This window comes from Schistocerca gregaria, chromosome 1 (genome assembly GCF_023897955.1).
Source record: "Schistocerca gregaria isolate iqSchGreg1 chromosome 1, iqSchGreg1.2, whole genome shotgun sequence".
In the NCBI taxonomy this organism is placed as follows: domain Eukaryota; kingdom Metazoa; phylum Arthropoda; class Insecta; order Orthoptera; family Acrididae; genus Schistocerca; species Schistocerca gregaria.
This window is the reverse complement of record NC_064920.1, coordinates 204,273,966-204,292,939: the sequence shown is the minus strand read 5'-3', so window position 1 is coordinate 204,292,939 and position 18,974 is coordinate 204,273,966. Positions and strand designations below refer to the sequence as shown.

Genomic DNA, 18,974 nt, shown 5'->3' with positions numbered 1-18,974 from the left:
CCGCCAGACTCAGCTCACTCCTCCATACAACTCTGATCCACCCTCACTGCCACCAATTCATCCCTGTTAACTTTCTGGAATTTCTTAACCTTGTAACTTGCCTCACCATCATTCTCCAACTCTCTCAACATGCTCCCACTGAGAGAATCTCTACTCTTGTAGACCAAAGCCTTCAGCTTATTATCTGCAACTTGTCCTCTTATATGAAAAGACACTAAACATTTTCTCCACCAACTCTCTACAGTTCCCATTTCCTTACCACATGGTGCTCTGCTCATAACAGTTGATGCCACCTCCGATTACACTGACATTCCTAATGCCCGTGGCCTTGCCACTGCTGAACACTACTTTTCCCAACGTCCATGGACTCCAAACCTACAACCTCCTTCCTGGTCACCATGACCAACTATATCCTTACCCACAATTACATCACCTTTGAAGGCATCAGCTAAAACAAATCCGTGGTATGGCAGTGGGCACCCACATGGCGCCATCCATGCCAACCTGTTCGTGGGCTATCCTAGAGGAATCCTTCTTAACTGCTCAGAACGCAAATCCCTCACCTGGGTCAGATTCATTAATGACATCTTCATGATCCGTATCAAGGGTAAGGATACCCTATCCATTTTTCTCCAGAACCTCAACACCTTCTCCCTCTCTCACTTCACCTAGTCCTCCTCCAACACAACAAGCCACCTTCTTTGGTGTTGACCTCCACCTCGAAGATGGCTCTGCCACTCATTCCGTACCAAGAAGCCCCTTCCATACAACCTAGTCGCCTGTGTACATTGCATCTGTAGTGGGAGCAGTCCCTGTTGAAATATACTGGGGGCTCACTGAGCTTTTCTAAGACCAGAATTTCCCTCCCAACTCCATACAGAAACAAATCTCCCATGCCTTATCTCTCATCACCCACCACCTCTCAAAGACCCACCATCTGGCCACAGAGGAGTATTCCTCTCGTGACTCTGCACCAACCGGAACTGGAGCAGTTGAATCACATTCTCTGCCAGGGTTTCAACTACGTCTCATTGTTCCCTGAAATGAGGAATGTTCCAAACACTGTCTTTCCAACCTCTTCTACAGTGGTAATCTTTGGCCCTCTGAACCTTCACAATATCCTTGTCCATCTCTACACAAAGCTTGCTCCAAAACACCATAAGTCATTGCTTGTAACCCTGTAATAGACCAAGATGCAATACCTGTCCCATTCATCTCCCACCAACACCTACTCCAATCTGATCACAAGCACCACCTATACCATCAGAGGTAGGGCTACTTGTGAAAGCAGTCATGTGATTTACAAACTAAGCAGCAACCACTGTGCTGCATTTTACATGGGCATGACAAACAACACGGTGTCTATCCACATGAATGGCTACCTGCAAGCTGTGGCCAAGAAACAGCCGACTGCTCAAATGCTGAGCATACTGCCCAACACAGCATTCTTAACTTCAATGACTGATTCACATCCTGCATCATCTGGGTCCTTCCTACTAACACCAGCTTTTCAGAGTTGCACAAGTGGGAACTCTCCTTACAAAATATCCTATGCTCTCATAATGCCCCTGGTCTCAATGTTTGTTAGTCACTATCCTTCATCCAGTTACCTCCCTCCCTGTTCAGACTCCAGCACTACACAGCCTTCTATTCAACCAACATCCCCCCAGCCGTTCTACTTCTTTACTTTTCCACCCCCCCTCCCCACACTCACCCCCTCTCACACTCACTCCCCCACCCCTCACCCCACAGTCACCCTCCCCCCCTTTCCTCTGCCGTCCGTCTAACCTCCTGAGAGCACCTAGCTGTGCTACCCTCTCCCCAGCAATCTATCCTTTTCACAGTATTGTCTTGTCTTTTTCTAGATATTCTAGCTCTGAGTAACTCTCTCATTCTATACTTTTTAGGTGCATGGTGCAAGCTGATCTCTTATGAAATTAATAGTGCAAGTGGTTTCTAGTCTGTTTAAAGTAAAAGAAAAACTTCCAGCTTGAGTCAAATTTTTGTACATCAGTGGACATTGTAGGGGAATTCAAAAAGATGTGGTGTAACACCATTTAGTATGAGCCTTCTCAGGACACAACTATATGCAGAGACACACCTGTGGGCATTCGCAAACAAAGTAAGAGGCGAGTGGGATTTACTTTCACTCAGTCAGGAGACAGGTTCAGGACCATTTGCTAATGAACAACCCTCTGATGTATGCATAATTTTCCTATCAACTTATTTCAAGTTAGTTAAAAATTCAGTTGCGATTTAAATCATTAAAAAAAACTTCGGAGAGAAAAGTAACTTCATGATAATGATTATAACATATTGAGGAATTGAAATATGGAAACGGTTTCTGGCTGCTGTCATTTTGAGAGGACTTAATTAAATGGTAGCAGCTATTAGAAACTTCTCATGTCAGCAGTCATCTTCTTCTTCCTTAACAGTTTCTGGCTGCTGTCATTTTGAGAGGACTTATTCAAATGGTTGCAGCTGTTAGAAACTGCTCATGTTCTCAGCAGTCATCATCTTCTTCTTCTTCATCGAGGGCGTGATACAGTGAAAACACACATTTCAGTGGTTGGGTCTGTGTCAGTGTAGGAAATTTCTACCTGAAAAAGGATATGATCAATTTTTTCTTAAGGCTACCAGACTGTGGTGCCAGTCAGCTCATAAAAGGACTGACTGTTGCCATGTTTGTGTTAATCAATGTGAGTTTTAAGAAGGACGAGTAGCTACAGCCTTGTCACTGTTTGTGACTGTGTCTTGCTGTAGGCACTTACTGCCATGCAATAGGAACCGTTTAGCAGTTCATTACTTTCAACAAAACACAGCAATGTTGTTGGAGTTCACTGACTGATTCAATCACTTGGCAAGCTGGAGGGGCTCGTGCTACAATTGCAAACCTATGGCATCAGCCCAGTGGTAAGATTCTCCGAAATATCTCTTTTGTCACCTTGATCTGCTTCTTGTGGTTCAGCATTTTCTCTGATTTGATTGTCGGCCTGGGTATCTAACTATGGTATGATTCAGTACATCTTCTCTGTGCTGCTTATCATTGCGTAACAGCAGTGAAGGCTGCCCTTGTCTCAATAATGTTCAAGGTGTGTTCAAAAAATTCCAGAACTTTGTCCAACAAATTTTTCTGTGCTAACGTTTACTTATTGTGCATGGTCACCTTCAAAATACTCTCCTCCACAATTGATATTCCGCTCCCAATGCCTTTTCAGTTTTTGGAAGTAGTCTTGGTACGCCTCTTGCCGGATTGTGCGAAACACTGTCTACGAATTTTCTTCTATCCCATCTATCATTGCAAATCTTTATCCTTTCAAAGGGATTTTCGACTTTGGAAATAAATAAAAGTCTGCAGGGACCAGGTCTGGAAAGCATGGAGAGTGAGACAGCACGAGCTCTTCACATATTGCGAGGTGATGGTATTTCTGGTCTTGACTCATGAGCCATGGGACGAACTAGATGGCAACAAGATGCATTCCAAGATGTTGTGTTAGGATTTCATATCATGATCCAACTGAAACATTAGATTCTTTTGCAGTCTCTTGGACAGTCAGTCTTCGATTGGTATGCACAATTTTGTTGACATTCCTGACATGAACCTCATCGGTAGATGTCGCAGGGTGACCTTAATGAGGACCGTCTTTAACTTCCATCTGACCATTCTTAAACTATGTGAACCATTCCTAACACTGAGTGTGGCGTTAGCTTTCATCACTGTAGGCTTTCTGCAACATCTGGTGTGTGTTTGTGTGTGTGTGTGTGTGTGTGTGTGTGTGTGTGTGTGTGTGTGTAAAGATTTCCTTGAGTGTCACGCAAAATTTAATGCAGACGCGTTGCTCCAACGAGCCTACCATCTCAAAATTTGCAAACTGTGTGACACAACATTTTACTCAATACAGCACTCAATAATAAGTAAAAAACATACTACAATGAAACTTATGACAGTTGCATGTTAAACACAGGCATGTGCAGGGATGCCAGCTGTGTTTCTCTCCAACACGCCATTGGCGCAAAATTACGAATGTTCTGAAATTTTTGAACAGGCCTCATATTTTCCTCAATTCAAATTTCAGAATGTATCTTATGTTTTTATTACTCCTCACCTTGTTTCTTAGGCGTGTGTTATCCTCCCACTGTTCCCAGTACCCAAACAAATCAGGAACCCTCCCGCAAGTAGGAACATTGCTGACACTTTTTGTGGTCAGAAACTGGATAGAAAATGAGTTTGAAAGACTGCTGGCCTGTTGACATTAACTGCATCTGCAAATTTGGGTAAGTTTTTTTTCATTTTTGCTGTCTTGGATTGCAAGTGCTTTGGAAGACAGCTAGGTGAGGTAGTGTGATAGTCATGGGGCATCTGCTTTTCCTGTTTGAATGTGAATATCACACTTTTATTGGGAGGAACACATCACTAATTTTTATGAAGTATGAAAAACTATTATTGTTTTTAAACAGATATATCAACACACAAAACTACACACAATGCTGTCATAAGTAATTTTCTCTATAAGTTTTTCCATTCACACATATTAAACACAGATATTTCCAGCAGATAGTAACATTGGAAGAAAATCTATTTTATGGAACTATGTTATTATCTTGACTTTGAGATAAGAAAAACATGGTAAAGGGAAATAAGAGAAGCGACTGAGCATAGCAACATCTGCAGTACCTATTATTACGAGTATTGTAGAGAATCAGGAAACAATTTTCTTGAGTTTGCTTGTTTTATTTCATAAAATATTAATGAGTAATTAATGCATGAAGAAAGAAAAAAAATAACTCCCCCCACCACACACACACACACACACACACACACACACACAATATTTTTATCAAATAATAATTAATAAGCATGCGTGTGTTTAATGTAGAGTATCTTTGTAACAGTTCATACTCCAGGAACTGTAACTGGGGGTTTCAACACACCACGTTCAGAAGTTGCCCTCTTAGGAAGTTCACGAACCAACCCTACACCAGTTCGTGACAAACTCAGTATTAACCCAGAGGATGGTTTGGATGTTGGGGATACGCCACAGGCCTTCCGTGACTATCAAAGACAGGTATGTCAACTGAGAAAGTTCTGTTGCCTGCAGTGTGTGTTACAGTTTGCTCTCGTATGCAAGTATCAACAACTTTGAGAGCGAACTGTAATGCACTATGCTTGCCGGATTGTAAAGTAAAATTACTTTATGTTAAGCTTCTTGAACTTAAGTGAAAATTTTTGTAAGGAGCTGGTGAAATGCCGTGTCTAAAGTTCTTGTGCTTACACTGATAAAATAGTACTCTATGCCGTCATGCGAGGCAGATGTCCTCGAGAAAAAAACAACAGATTACTTCTTTAACCTACAAAGATTTGAGGGATGGATGTATAGGACAAATAAGGAAGGTTGACATTCAGCTAAATGCTAGAATAGAATATTTAAGTACTGTGGTAGTTTGAACATTTATGCAAATAACAGAGATCAGGAATAAGCACCTTACTTGTGAGGCAACTGCTTCAATGCTGTAAAAAATGATAGTCTGACAGTGTTCAAAAAGTATCAAGAATTTTCATTTTTTTTTTGTAATAATTTTATCTGCTCATCTATATCAATGTTATCTCCTTCAAAGCAGTCCCCCTTAGATATTATAGCCCCCACCTCTTTCAGCGATGTGCTTTTAACCTCTTCCAAGCTTGTAAAATGATGGCTCTTTAAGGTTCTCTTTATTTTTGGAAACTGAAGGAATCCATTATCATGACACAAAAGCCATGAATTGTTTCTCACAAATCCTGGAATATTTTTGGATTGCTTACCTCAAACAGCATTAAACCTTCAGGTAGAACTCGTGATTGATTGTCTGACCTTTCAGCAAGAACTCATGATGCATTGTGCTGTTAAAGTCAAAGAAATCATTGAGCAGAACCTTCACATTAAATCACACTTGCTGAACTTTTTTCAGTCTCGATTATCCAGAATGCCTTCACTGGGACGATTGAGGCTTTAATTTTGATGTCATATGCCTACACCCATGTTTTGTCAACCTGTTATGACACATTTCAATAGTTTTGCATCATTGTTGGCTTGATTTCACTAATGAAAAACCAAACCTTGTCTGCTGTTAATATTTCGCCTATAAATAATTTTTCCATCTTCAGAGCAGTTCAGAAACATTGTCATTCCAGCCCACTGTGAAGATGATCAAATGGTTTACAGCGAAAATATTAACACTGGTGAGCAGACTAAAGTTTGGTTATGGCTGATATTGAGCAGTTTTATGGATTGAACACTACAATGTGAGAATGTAAAACATTCATTCTGATATGATGTCTATATATTACGTGTACAGCTTTAAATGAATTGTTTGTATTGAAAACTGTGTGCAAACTAATTCAGCTGTGGACACAGCCCATGGCATCACAATGTGGAAAGGCTTCAAGCTTTTTTAAAGGTTATGGAATAAGTTTCCTTGGGAGCGTATTTACAATACACTTAATAAGGCAACATACTGCTGCAGGTGCCTCAAAACAATACTGGCATTTTTGGGAAGAGACAGAAACCATATAAAACCAGATCTGGGTTTAAGCTGAATATGTAAATGTCTGAATTCAGTACTTTTCTAGAAACATTAATGTTTTTTGTGTGGTACGGCACATTCATATTATGCTACAAGAGCTGATACAGACAATCAATGAGCCACTTTCTTCAGGGTGCTCAGTGTAGCATAATCCTTTGTTAGTTTACAGCTACTGTTCCTACCTTCTTCAAGAGTGATAGTGTATTCATGTGCAGTGAACAGTGTGCACACCTTATTTCCATGTGCTGAGCCTTCTGGGTTAGATAGAAGGGTGTCCAATGCCTTTGAGAACCTTGCGATGAAGGTTCTCAACTTTACTAAATAACTACAGATCGTACCAAAAGTTCACTTAACGCTGTGGTAGGAGATGAAGACATCCTCGATGCTCATTAGATTGTGCAAAGTATATGGTGGAAATTACTCCAGATACTGACGTTTATTCAGTCACTTTGAAAATTTAATAAAGCTCACATGGAAATTCACCTACTTCAGTTGCATGGGTAACAGTGACTGAATGCCTCATAAAGTGCAGTAGTGTAAGTTCTTCCACCACGTCGAATAGTCACACATTGTTGAAACTTGCTAGAATGGAATTGATTGAATACTGTTATTGCATCTCTGTTTTGGAAATGCGCGAACAGATGAGAATCAAGAATTAAAGCCTAAAATCAAGAGTAGTATTGATTGATGGTCATAAAAATTTAATTTGTGGTACAAGGAATTAAAGCCGCATTCAAAAATAAACTGTACAAGAATAGAAGAGGAAAAATTTCCTAGTTTTTTATTACGAATCAATGGGATAGTGTTTGTCTCAGAAATAATTAAAGACCCAGTACCAAAACTACATGTAAATATTGTGGTAGGAGATATATATTTATTATAAGAATTTATGTTTTTGTCGAAGCTTTTCCACTCTGGACTTGTTTCTGTGCATAGTTTAGTAAAAGTTTTGTTTGCATGAGATATGTAAAAGCATCCTGTAGGTGAAATTATACTGCTTGTTCAGCTGAAGGAGCAACTTCGGCAGAGTTTGGGGTCACTCCCTGCACCACGCAATGACTATGAAATTGTTGTGCCTGAAGAAGAGGAGCATGAAGTTGCACCAGAAGCAACAAATTCAATCGAAGATCAGGCAGATGTTGATGCTCGATATGCAGCTGAGTTGCAGGCCAAACGTAAGTTCAGAATTAATTTTTTATCTAAGGATAACTAATGAATATTTCCTGATATTAATGCATTTGCTAATGAAATTAAAGCTAATGCTCGATCTTGTGTGGTAGGTGAGGAAGAAATGCGTGCACGATCTCAGGCTGTACAGAGGGACTTACCTCGTCCTCAAGAAATAAACACAGCGGTGTTAAGACCGCCTCACACTGACCCACCTCTCACAGAGTTACAAAAGGTGAGTGGAACTGTGCTATGTCTCACCAGGTGTGTGTGTGTGTAACAACAGTATGAAAAGGATAACAGCAAGATGGAAAAGTACGTGAAATGAGGGACAGACCACCACTTACCTGTGAAGACTAGTGTGTGATGCAGCAATGCGTAATAGAAAACAGTTAACACTAGCTTTCAAGCTCTTGCTCACACACACACACACACACACACACACACAACACCCAAATGTACGTGCTTGCTTTAGTGATATGAGTCTCTGCTTTTCCCTTATTTTACTTGTGAGAAGAATAGATTGCTACTCACTGTCATGTATCTATCTATAACCTATTAATGTGTTTGTTTTCTTTATTTTATTTTATTTAGTTTGTATTGATATTTTTAATTTGATTTTGGGTTCCACTGCAAAGATATGCGAAGGCACTGATCGTTCTTAGATTTTACTGACACTATAATGCTGTGTGGGTTCCTGAATAATTATTGAAATCATTTAGACAAATCCATGCTCAAAAACAGCTAGTTGTTATAGGCTGTAGACACATACCAAAGAAGTATTTCACCGTTTTCAATGCGTAAGGAAATATGTGTGATTTCATTACATCTTAATGCAGGCCAAGTCTGTGTAACATAAATTGTGTGAATAAATCATTAAGTAGTTTGAAAATGCCAGTTTCCTAAAGATCATAGATGGAATAAATAATATCGCCGATCTCCAGCATCACCTGTGGAATGAACAGGATAATAATTACAATAATTTGAAATTGCCGCTTAATGGCGGCCAGTTGTCGCCGCCTAGCAATGTTCAGCTTGCTACTGGCGCAGTGTCTGAAATTCTTTTAAAAATGATGGAATAAGCAAATGGGATATGTGGTGCAGGTTACAGTTAAAATTAACAACGCTATTTTATACATATATTGGAGCTCACTGCTCAAATAATAAAACATGTACACACCTTATTATGTTGATTGAACACAATGGAATCCTATCCAAACAAGAACAAGCAAGTGTGTGTCGTGCTTCCCCCCCCCCCTCCCACACCAAAAAGAACAAAGACAATAATAATATCTATGTTACAGATAATAGTTTTTCTTTGTAATAGCATTATTCCTTGACTTTCAGTAGAGTTTCTTGTACATGTGACAAATATAATTGCTCAGTATTGTGGAAAAATATTTAAGAATTTATAGTTTGTCTAATCTGGATCATGGGATGTCATATCACCATATAGGTTAGCACTATATACTTGTTCATATTGTTCCAGATTTTCCTCGTGTGTTCCTAAACAAACATGGATGTAACAACATTCTCAGTAGGGATCATATCTTTTTTAATTTTTGTAGCCCCTTAACATTTCATACTGTCAGAATTGTGAGATAAGCAATCCAATTTTAGTATAGAGCAGACAAATTAAATATGATACCTTCAGCATGAATAACAACATGTTATTTGTGTTCCATAAAATTTTGGGCGTGCAGCCACATCAATTCAGCGTCTTCTTCTAATACTTCGGCTGAATACCGTCCAGCCATCTTCAGAGTGAGCCGAAGAAGAAGCTGATTTTATGCGGTTGCACACCGAAATTTTATGGAACAGTCTTTATGCTGCAAAAACATGACGATGCACAACATGTCATTTCTCTGTAATACCTCACCATCATACCTATTGCTCAAGGGCCAACATAGTTTATCATATGATTTCCTATCTTGCCACACCATCTCTGTTTCTTTATTCCATTCATCTCCAAGCACCATAGCATGAGGATCTGCAAGCTTCGGGCTGTTTCATTAGCGAAGTTTTTCTTCTGTAAGTTGTGTTGAAATGTATCTTTAAAATATCTTAAGTTATAGATGATTGTAAATAATGACTGAAAAGGAACTGAAGTTCTTTGCCAAATTCAGGTATGGAACTGCAGCTGCATTTGTTTTCTCCAAAATATGGATGGTTCGGCAGACACTGATTACTTTATGATATCCAAGTATAGGAATTGCTGTGCCATTCCTGCTTTCAGTCTTTCTGTACGGTATCAGATTGAGTTAGAGGTACTTGTTCCAGTGTTTTGTGTGTGTGTGTGTGTGTGTGTGTGTGTATTTGCTTGAACATTAAAAGTAGTCCTTCCTCTACCGAAGCTCATTTATAAACTTCATTATCTATACAAAGAGATAACATTGTGAATGAATTCACATTTCTAAAATCTGTGGGTAATTCACTTAACTTGTTTTCGGCGTGCATTATTTAATTTCTTTTAAAAGAATTATTCAAGTGAAATTTGAATGCATTTCCTGTTTTTACTCAGTATTTAAGACTATTTTTGAAGCAGCATATTCATATCTGGTGATCTTTTATCTTTGTTTTCACATTCAACTGGTGTTTCTGCTCCTAGATTTTCTGGGACATGAGTAAGAACTAAAATTTTTTTCAGGGATTTCAACTGAATACTTAAATTTAACTCCACAGAATTTGACAGTGAATTGATTTATTACATATTCATTTTGATAATTTTGGAAGTTCTTCGCAAGTGTTGCACATTATGGGATTATCAGTTGAATACCTTATTGAATTTTGGAGGGAGACATTAAGTTAAAAAAAAATGGCGTTTCGAGATGGTCTGTTGAGTATTGTCCAAGAAGAAGTTGAACAACAGCAGTGACATGATTTGACTTTGATATACGGTGGCTGCACCGTCTATCTGTCATAGTTTGAGTTGACTGTGGCATGTTTTCTCTTCCAGTGGTGCCCTTTGTACTGATATTCTCATTGAATTTGATTTCAGAGAAGCACGTTATTGTCGCCTATGAAGCAGACAAAGAGATCTTTTTTGATCTGTAATATTTCTGAGGAAGAATGGTTATATCAAAAATTGCCTTTTGTATTTCAGACACATTTTTGAACTTGACACATTCTGGCAGGGGTCATCCCCAGAAATATTTTTAAGTTGTACATTAAATAAACCTATCTGTAGCCATATGTCTCCTGGAGCAAATATCTTTGAGGTCACCAGCAAATGTCAACTTTTTATTATCATACAGTACTTGAAAGTTCTGTGAATTATGAAGTCTCATCACACGTGTGGACTCGGTGTTGTAATAAAATTTGTGGTTATGCATCATCTTTTAGAGTTTTGTGGGGTAAGTTGTTTATCTTAAAATTATTCCTGGTAATAGGCTTGTCACTCATCTGTTGTTATTTCCTATGCAATAATGCAGTTATTTAGTGAGAAACAGGCTGGGTTGTTTTCCTTCCAATGTTCATTCTTTTTATTATGTACTTTCACAATTTTCTGTAAACTTTTGCTCATTGCTTTCTGACTTTCATCTTTTCTTCATCTGTCATAAGCTTTGATCTCTGATCTTTCTATCCTATTTCAGTTTTACTGTTGGTCATAGGTTACGAGAGCAGACTTTCTCTTACACATCACTTAGCTCTTCCATATTAGCTCCTCTTTAAAGGTAACAGGTGCAGTAAGCAAACAGAAGTATTACTATCGCAAGTGACAGTCAGTCTGTCAGACTTAAAAAGTTAAAAGACCGGGTTGTTTGGAATTTGTTGAAGTATGATGTTTCTTTTTGTTTGTGATGATGGCCACTGTTACTAGCAAACCATAAGCTGAACGTGTTTTGCTTACACTGTATTTGATTATCTATTGAGTGTAACTGTAAAAGCATTTATGGTGAGGTTATAACTATGTTGTTTCCAATTCTGGCAGTACACCATGTCTACAGAATTAAAGATTCTGACCTCATCCAAGTGAAAACCTTCCATAAAACCATGTTGTGTCAAATGAGTATCTCCTTGTTAAAAGTGTTTCAGCAATGTGTATGTAATAGTTTAAGGAATCAAGTTTCTTCAAGATGATTGTATAATTGCATAAATTTTCAGGCTGAAGAGCTGATCAAAAGTGAAATGATAACAATGCTTCACTATGATGCTGTCTACTCCCCTGTCGCCAGCCAGCAGGAAGCCAAGAAGAGAGGACAGATTATGACACAGGCACAACATCTTGCATACCTTGAGCAACACCCATATTCAAATTATTCTCAGGACCAAGTAGCACAGGTAGTAATACTTCCTTGATTTATTGAAATGTAAATTTTACAGTTATTCTTGTATCTTTTATCTGAGTTAACTACAGAATGTAGGGCTCAGTCAACAAGTTGGGTGGGGTAATCTTTTGCCTTCTGAAATGTAACGTATAGTATTGGATTTTGTCTCAGAATCAGCTATGTAGAGTTTAATGAAAAGCAACAGCCATACAGAGTCACTGTGATGAACATTATTAGAATCCAGCAATTGTGTTGGTTTGGTGGCCGAGTGCGTAACAGTAAGATGACAAATACAGAAGTTGGGATTCAATCCCCAATCACTCCATGTATTTTTTCTGTAACTTGTAACACCTGCTGTCCTCAGCAGTGATTTGTAAATGAGAAAAATTCCAGAGTGTACCAGATCCTATACTCAACATTTCACTTAAGATCATTCTATAACCGGATAGTTATGTCAGTTCGAGGACAGTATCCATCCTATGTCCAGTAGGACCTTGTGTAGTAAAGCATGACAATGTTCAACCCAATCTTCCAATTGAGATTAGTTTTTCTTATAGTTGTTGCAGGATAACCGTTACTGCCTGCTTTGTCTTTAGTACCCCCCATGCTTCCCTGTACAATTTTGATTGGAACTCTTTTATGGTTATTTAAGATGCCTGACATCAGAAGTATGTCGCATATATGTATATGCCGCAGTTACTGAAATCATCATAGAGATATTCGATATATATCTTTATTTTTGAGAGAAGTAGGTAGATATACTGGTTTGTGTAGTTACAGGTGCATGTGTTATACTACCGTCTAGAAACTGCAAATTAATTAGAACAAAACTGCATGCTTCTAAAGGAATGGTTTCTTTGCATACCTATTAGATGAAAGTGTGTGATTGCATTCAACATATTCTGAACCAAAACAGTTCATCATCGAATAGTTTTGTTAAATGTTAACTACATCTGTCACATTTTCTGGATACGATCCTTACTGTGATAGTATACTGAAGAGCCAAAGAAACTGATACACCTGCCTAATATCGTGTAGAGCAGCTCCCAAGGGCACACAGAAGTGCCGCAACATGACGTGACATGGACTTAAGTAATGTCTGAAGTAGTGCTGGAAGGAATTGAAACCTTGAATCCTGCAGGGCTGTCCATAAATCCCTAAGACTACGAGGGGTGGATATCCTTCTGGACAGCATGTTCCAAGGCATTCCAGATATGTTCAGTAATATTCACATCTGGGTAATTTGGTAGCCAGCAGAAGTATTTAAACTCAGAAGAGTATTCCTAGAGCCACTCTGTAGCAATTCTGGACATGTGGGGTGTCGCATTTTCCTGCTGGTATTGCCCCAGTCCATCGGAATGCACAATGCACACAAATGCATACAGGTGATCAGACAGGATGCTTACAAATATGTCACCTATCAGAGTCGTATCTAGACATATCAGGGGTCCCATATCACTCCAACTACATATGCCCCACATCACTACAGTCTCTACCAGCTTGAACAGAGCCTGCTTACTTGCAATGTCCATGGATTCTTAAGGTTGTCTCCATACCCATACATGTCCATCTGCTCCAAACAATTTGAAACAAGACTCATCCGAGCAGGAAACATGTTTCCAGTCATTAACAGTCCAATGTTGGTGTTGACGGGCCCAGGCAAGGAGTAAAACTTTGCGTCATGCAGTCATCATGGGTAGTGCCTTTGGCTTCAAAAGCCCACATCGAGATGATGTTTCGTTGAATGGTTCACACGCTGACACTTGTTGTTGGACTGACTTGACTGACTGACGTAGTTGCTGTTGTTCCCTCTGCAACATAGGGCCATGACAAAATTCCTCCATCTGGTACGATTTCTAGCAAGTCTCTTCTCTTCACTCTAGGTTTTCCCATCCTCTGCAGCTTCTCTCTTGATTGTCCTTTTCCAGGTCTGTTTGGGATGACCAAATTTTCTAACTCCTTGAGGGTTCCAGTTCAACGTCACCCTTTCAACAACTCCATCTGGTTTTCTCAATGTATGCCCAATCCAGTTCCATTTTCTTTCTTGATTTTTATATTGATTGGTTGCTGATTTGTCTCCCTCCGAACATCTTCATTTGTCATTACATCTGGCCATCTCAAATTTAAAATAAGCTGAAGGCAGCGATTGATAAAAACTTGGAGCTGGTTTTTGATGTTGTCAGTCACCTTCCAAGTTTTGCAATCATACAACAGAACAGCCTTCACATTGTTATGAAAAGCCAGAGTTTGGTCTTCTTTGAGATTTTCCTATTTCTCCAAACATTGTACAATTGTACAAACGCACCATTTGCTTTGCAGATGCGACTATGGGCATTGTCCTCAGTGCCTCCTGTAGTCTTGACTATACTTCTGAGATAGAGGAAATATTGGACCTGCCATTAATGACCAGCTTAATTGTGATGGTCGAATTTATCTGCATTGCTTTGATTTTGCAAACATTTATCTTGTGGCTTGCAACTTCTGCCTCTCTCCGTAACGTGGCCAGTTTCTCTTCGATGTCTGGATATCGTTATGCCATTAAGCAGATGTCGTCTGCGAAATCTAGATCTTTGAGCCTATCCCACATCCCCCATTGTGCACCTTTCTTCCGTCCCCACATCATTCTCTTTGTCACATGGTCCAACATGAAAACCAAATAGTGTTGCCGAAAGAATACACTCTTGTCATACCCCCGAATTAACTTGGAAATGTTCTGTTAGTTCTCCATTATATAGTACTTGGCATTCATAGTCTTCATACATTTCCTTGATGATGTTAATAATATTCGTTAGACTGCTTTACTTTGCAAGTGTATCCCATGTGACTCTTTGTTTGATAGAGTCGAAAGCCTTTTGAAAGTCAATGAATCTATGGTAGAGGGTGTGTTGTCACACTGGCTGAGGGACTGGGTCAGCTTTCAGACAACTCCACATACAAAGTTTGCCAAGGTAATCCCATTCCTGATGTCGAGGCGGAGCTTCAAGGAATCCTCAGAATCTTAGGCCCCCTACAAAACCTTTCACATGACTCCATCAAACTCCTGACCCCACCGACACCTTGCACTCCTACCTTCTACCTACTTCCTAAAATTCATAAACCCAAACATTTCGGCCGCCCCATTGTAGCTGGTTACCAAGCCCCCACAGAATGTATCTCTGCCTACGTAGATCAACACCTTCAACCCATTACATGCGGTCTCCCATCCTTCATCAAAGACACCGACCACTTTCTCGAACGCCTGGAATCCTTACCCAGTCTGTTACCCCCAGAAACCAACCTTGTAACCATTGATGCCACTTCCCTATACACAAATATCCCGCACGTCCAGGGCCTCGCTACAATGGAGCACTTGCTTTCACGCCGATCACCTGCCACCCTACCTAAAACCTCTTTCCTCGTCACCTTAGCCAGCTTCATCCTGACCCACAATTTCTTTACTTTTGAAGGCCAGACATACCAACAATTAAAGGGAACAGCCATGGGTACCAGGATGGCCCCCTCGTATGCCAAACTATTTATGAGTCACTTAGAGGAAGCCTTCTTGGTTACTCAAGCCTGCCAACCCAAAGTTTGGTACAGATTTATTGATGACATCTTCATGATCTGGACCCATAGTGAAGAAGAGCTCCAGAATTTCCTCTCCAACCTCAACTCCTTTGGTTCCATCAGATTCACCTGGTTCTACTCCAAATCCCATGCCACTTTCCTTGACATTTCACTGAAAAAATACGGCAACCAGCCACTTTTTAATGCGTTTTTTTATTTACGCCAATATGCATTTCGGGTTTGCACCCATCTTCAGCTGGCAAATTACATGGATCTTCAGTTACTACAGTAGTACAATCTCGACAGCAGTTTGGATGCTGCAGCAGGCCTGTGCAAAAGCAACGACTCCAATCATTTACTTCAATTTCGCGAGTTTAAAGTCATACACTATCAGTTGTGAACAATGAACAAATGAACAACTGATCGTGTATGACTTTAAACTCGCGAAATTGAAGTAAATGATTGGAGTCGTTGCTTTTGCACAGGCCTGCTGCAGCATCCAAATTACCGTCAAGATTGTACTACTGTAGTAACTGAAGATCCATGTAATTTGCCAGCTGAAGATGGGTGCAAACCCGATATGCATATTAATGGACAAATTGTTACTTTCCTTGACGTTGACCTCCATCTGTCCAATGGCCAGCTTCACACATCCGTCCACATCAAACCCACCAACAAGCAACAGTACCTCCATTATGACAGCTGCCACCCATTCCATATCAAACGGTCCCTTCCCTACAGCCTAGGCCTTCGTGGCAAACGAATCTGCTCCAGTCCTGAATCCCTGAACCATTACACCAACAACCTGAAAACAGCTTTCGCATCCCGCAACTACCCTCCCGACCTGGTACAGAAGCAAATAACCAGAGCCATTTCCTCATCCTCTCAAACCCAAAACCTCTCACAGAAGAACCCCAAAAGTGCCCCACTTGTGACAGGATACTTCCCGGGACTGGATCAGACTCTGAATGTGGCTCTCCAGCAGGGATACGACTTCCTAAAATCCTGCCCCGAAATGAGATCCATCCTTCTTGAAATCCTCCCCACTCCACCAAGAGTGTCTTTCCGCCGTCCACCTAACCTTCGTAACTTCTTGGTTCATCCCTATGAAATCCCCAAACCACCTTCCCTACCCTCTGGCTCCTACCCTTGTAACCGCCCCCGGTGTAAAACCTGTCCTATGCACCCTCCCACCACCACCTACTCCAGTCCTGTAACCCGGAAGGTGTACACGATTGAAGGCAGAGCCACGTGTGAAAGCACCCACGTGATTTACCAACTGACCTGCCTACACTGTGACGCTTTCTATGTGGGAATGACCAGCAACAAACTGTCCATTCACATGAATGGACACAGGCAGACAGTGTTTGTTGGTAATGAGGATCACCCTGTGGCTAAACATGCCTTGGTGCACGACCAGCACATCTTGGCACAGTGTTACACCGTCCGGGTTACCTGGATACTTCCCACCAACACCAACCTATCCGAACTCCGGAGATGGGAACTTGCCCGTCAATATATCCTCTCTTCTCGTTATCCACCAGGACTCAATCTCCGCTAATTTCAAGTTGCCGCCACTCATACCTCACCTGTCATTCAACATCATCTTTGCCTCTGCACTTCCGCCTCGACTGACATCTCTGCCCAAACTCTTTGCCATTAAATATGTCTGCTTGTGTCTGTATATGTATGGATGGATGTGTGTGTGTGTGTGTGTGTGTGTGTGTGCGTGTGTGCGTGTGTGTGCGCGCGCGAGTATATACCTATCCTTTTTTCCCTCTAAGGTAAGTCTTTCCGCTCCTGGGATTGGAATGACTCTTTACCCTCTCCCTTAAAACCCACATCCTTTCATCTTTCCTTCCCCTTCCTACTTTCCTGACGAAGCAACCGCCGGTTGCGAAAGCTCGAAATTTTGTGTGTGTGTGTGTGTGTGTGTGTGTGTGTGTGTGTTTTTTTTATTGTGCCTGTCTACCGGCACTTTCCCGCTTGGTAAGTCTTGGAATCTTTGTTCTTCATTCTCTTTGTCACATGGTCCCACTGACACCAACCTATCAGAACTCCAGAGATGGGAACTTGCCCTTCAATATATCCTCTCTTGCCATTACCCATCTGGCCTCAACCTTCGCTAATTTCAAGTTGCTGCCCCTCATACATCACTTGTCACTCAACAACATCTTTGCCTCTGTACTTCCACCTCAACTTTCATCTCTGCCCAAACTCTTTGCCTTTAAATATGTCTGCTTGTGTCTGTATATGTGTGTGTGTGTGTGTGTGTGTGTGTGTGTGGGGGGGGGGGGCACGCGCGAGTGTACACCTATCCCTTTTTCCCTCTAAGGTAAGTCTTTCTGCTCCCGGGATTGGAATGACTCCTTACCCTCTCCCTTAAAACCCACATCCTTTCGTCTTTCCCTCTCCTTTCCTCTTTCCTGATGAAGCAACTGTGGGTTGCGAAAGCTTGATATTTGTGTGTTTTTGAAACATTCCACATGGGAGAAATATATTAAAAAAAGATGCTGTGACTTACCAAACGGGAAAGCGCTGGTAGATAGACACAATAAAAACACACAAACACACACACAAATATCAAGCTTTTGCAACCCATGGTTGCTTCATCAGGAAAGAGGGAAGGAGAGGGAAAGACGAAAGGATGTGGGTTTTAATGGAGAGGGTAAGGAGTCATTCCAATCCCGGGAGCGAAAGACTTACCTTAGGGGGGAAAAGGGACAGGTACACACTCGCATACACACACATATCCATCCGCACATATACAGACACAAGCAGACATATGTAAAGGCCTTTCTTATATTCCAAAAGACAATTTTCGTTTTCCTTTTCATGCCAAAGGTCATCACCAGTTTATCCACCCGATTTTGTATTCTCGTCTCGGTTTCAGAAATCAGGTTATTTAAGAATGGCGGGTGATAGCGCCACTGCTTCCTTCTTCTTTCTTCTGTGAATCTTTCATGAATTCATAAGACTGGCATGTGTGAAAGGGGACAAGTCATCCCACCCTCTTGAAAGGCAGCATTCGTACGCTTGTATGGGTCAACTGTGGGTAAAATCCCTCAACGATCTGCGTATACACAGCAGTTTTTACTGTTCTTTAAAAAAAATGGAATTTACTATCTGATGTGCTGACACAACACACCACACTCTGATTTTTTCACTGTGAAGAGATTCCTCATTAATCATTGTTTGTTGACCAGTATCTTGTGTCCTGGGAGGTCACAAGTCGTGTCAGGTGGAACCAGGCTTCATCAATCATGAAATACAACAGCAGATCTAACATTCCACTTTGAATTTTTTGACATAGTCACATTTTGCCTTATCTTCCCCCTTCAGTTCTTGGACATCTAGGGCATCATCCCTATATGGTGTAAAACACAGTGAGAAGAACTACGTGAAACATTCACGTGTTGAGACAGTTTACAT

The 18,974-nt window shown here is 40.6% G+C and overlaps 1 protein-coding gene across 1 annotated transcript in view; it reads left to right on the top strand.

The window, feature by feature from the left end:
* The window catches only part of LOC126336896 (cell division cycle 5-like protein), a 90,180-nt gene that overhangs the window by 57,003 nt on the left and 14,203 nt on the right, over positions 1–18,974 (top strand). Inside the window, exons 8-11 of the mRNA XM_050001022.1 lie at positions 4,894–5,066; positions 7,568–7,736; positions 7,842–7,963; positions 11,833–12,009. Of these exons, the coding sequence (XP_049856979.1) occupies positions 4,894–5,066; positions 7,568–7,736; positions 7,842–7,963; positions 11,833–12,009 (641 nt within the window). The remainder of the gene's footprint in view (positions 1–4,893; positions 5,067–7,567; positions 7,737–7,841; positions 7,964–11,832; positions 12,010–18,974) is intronic.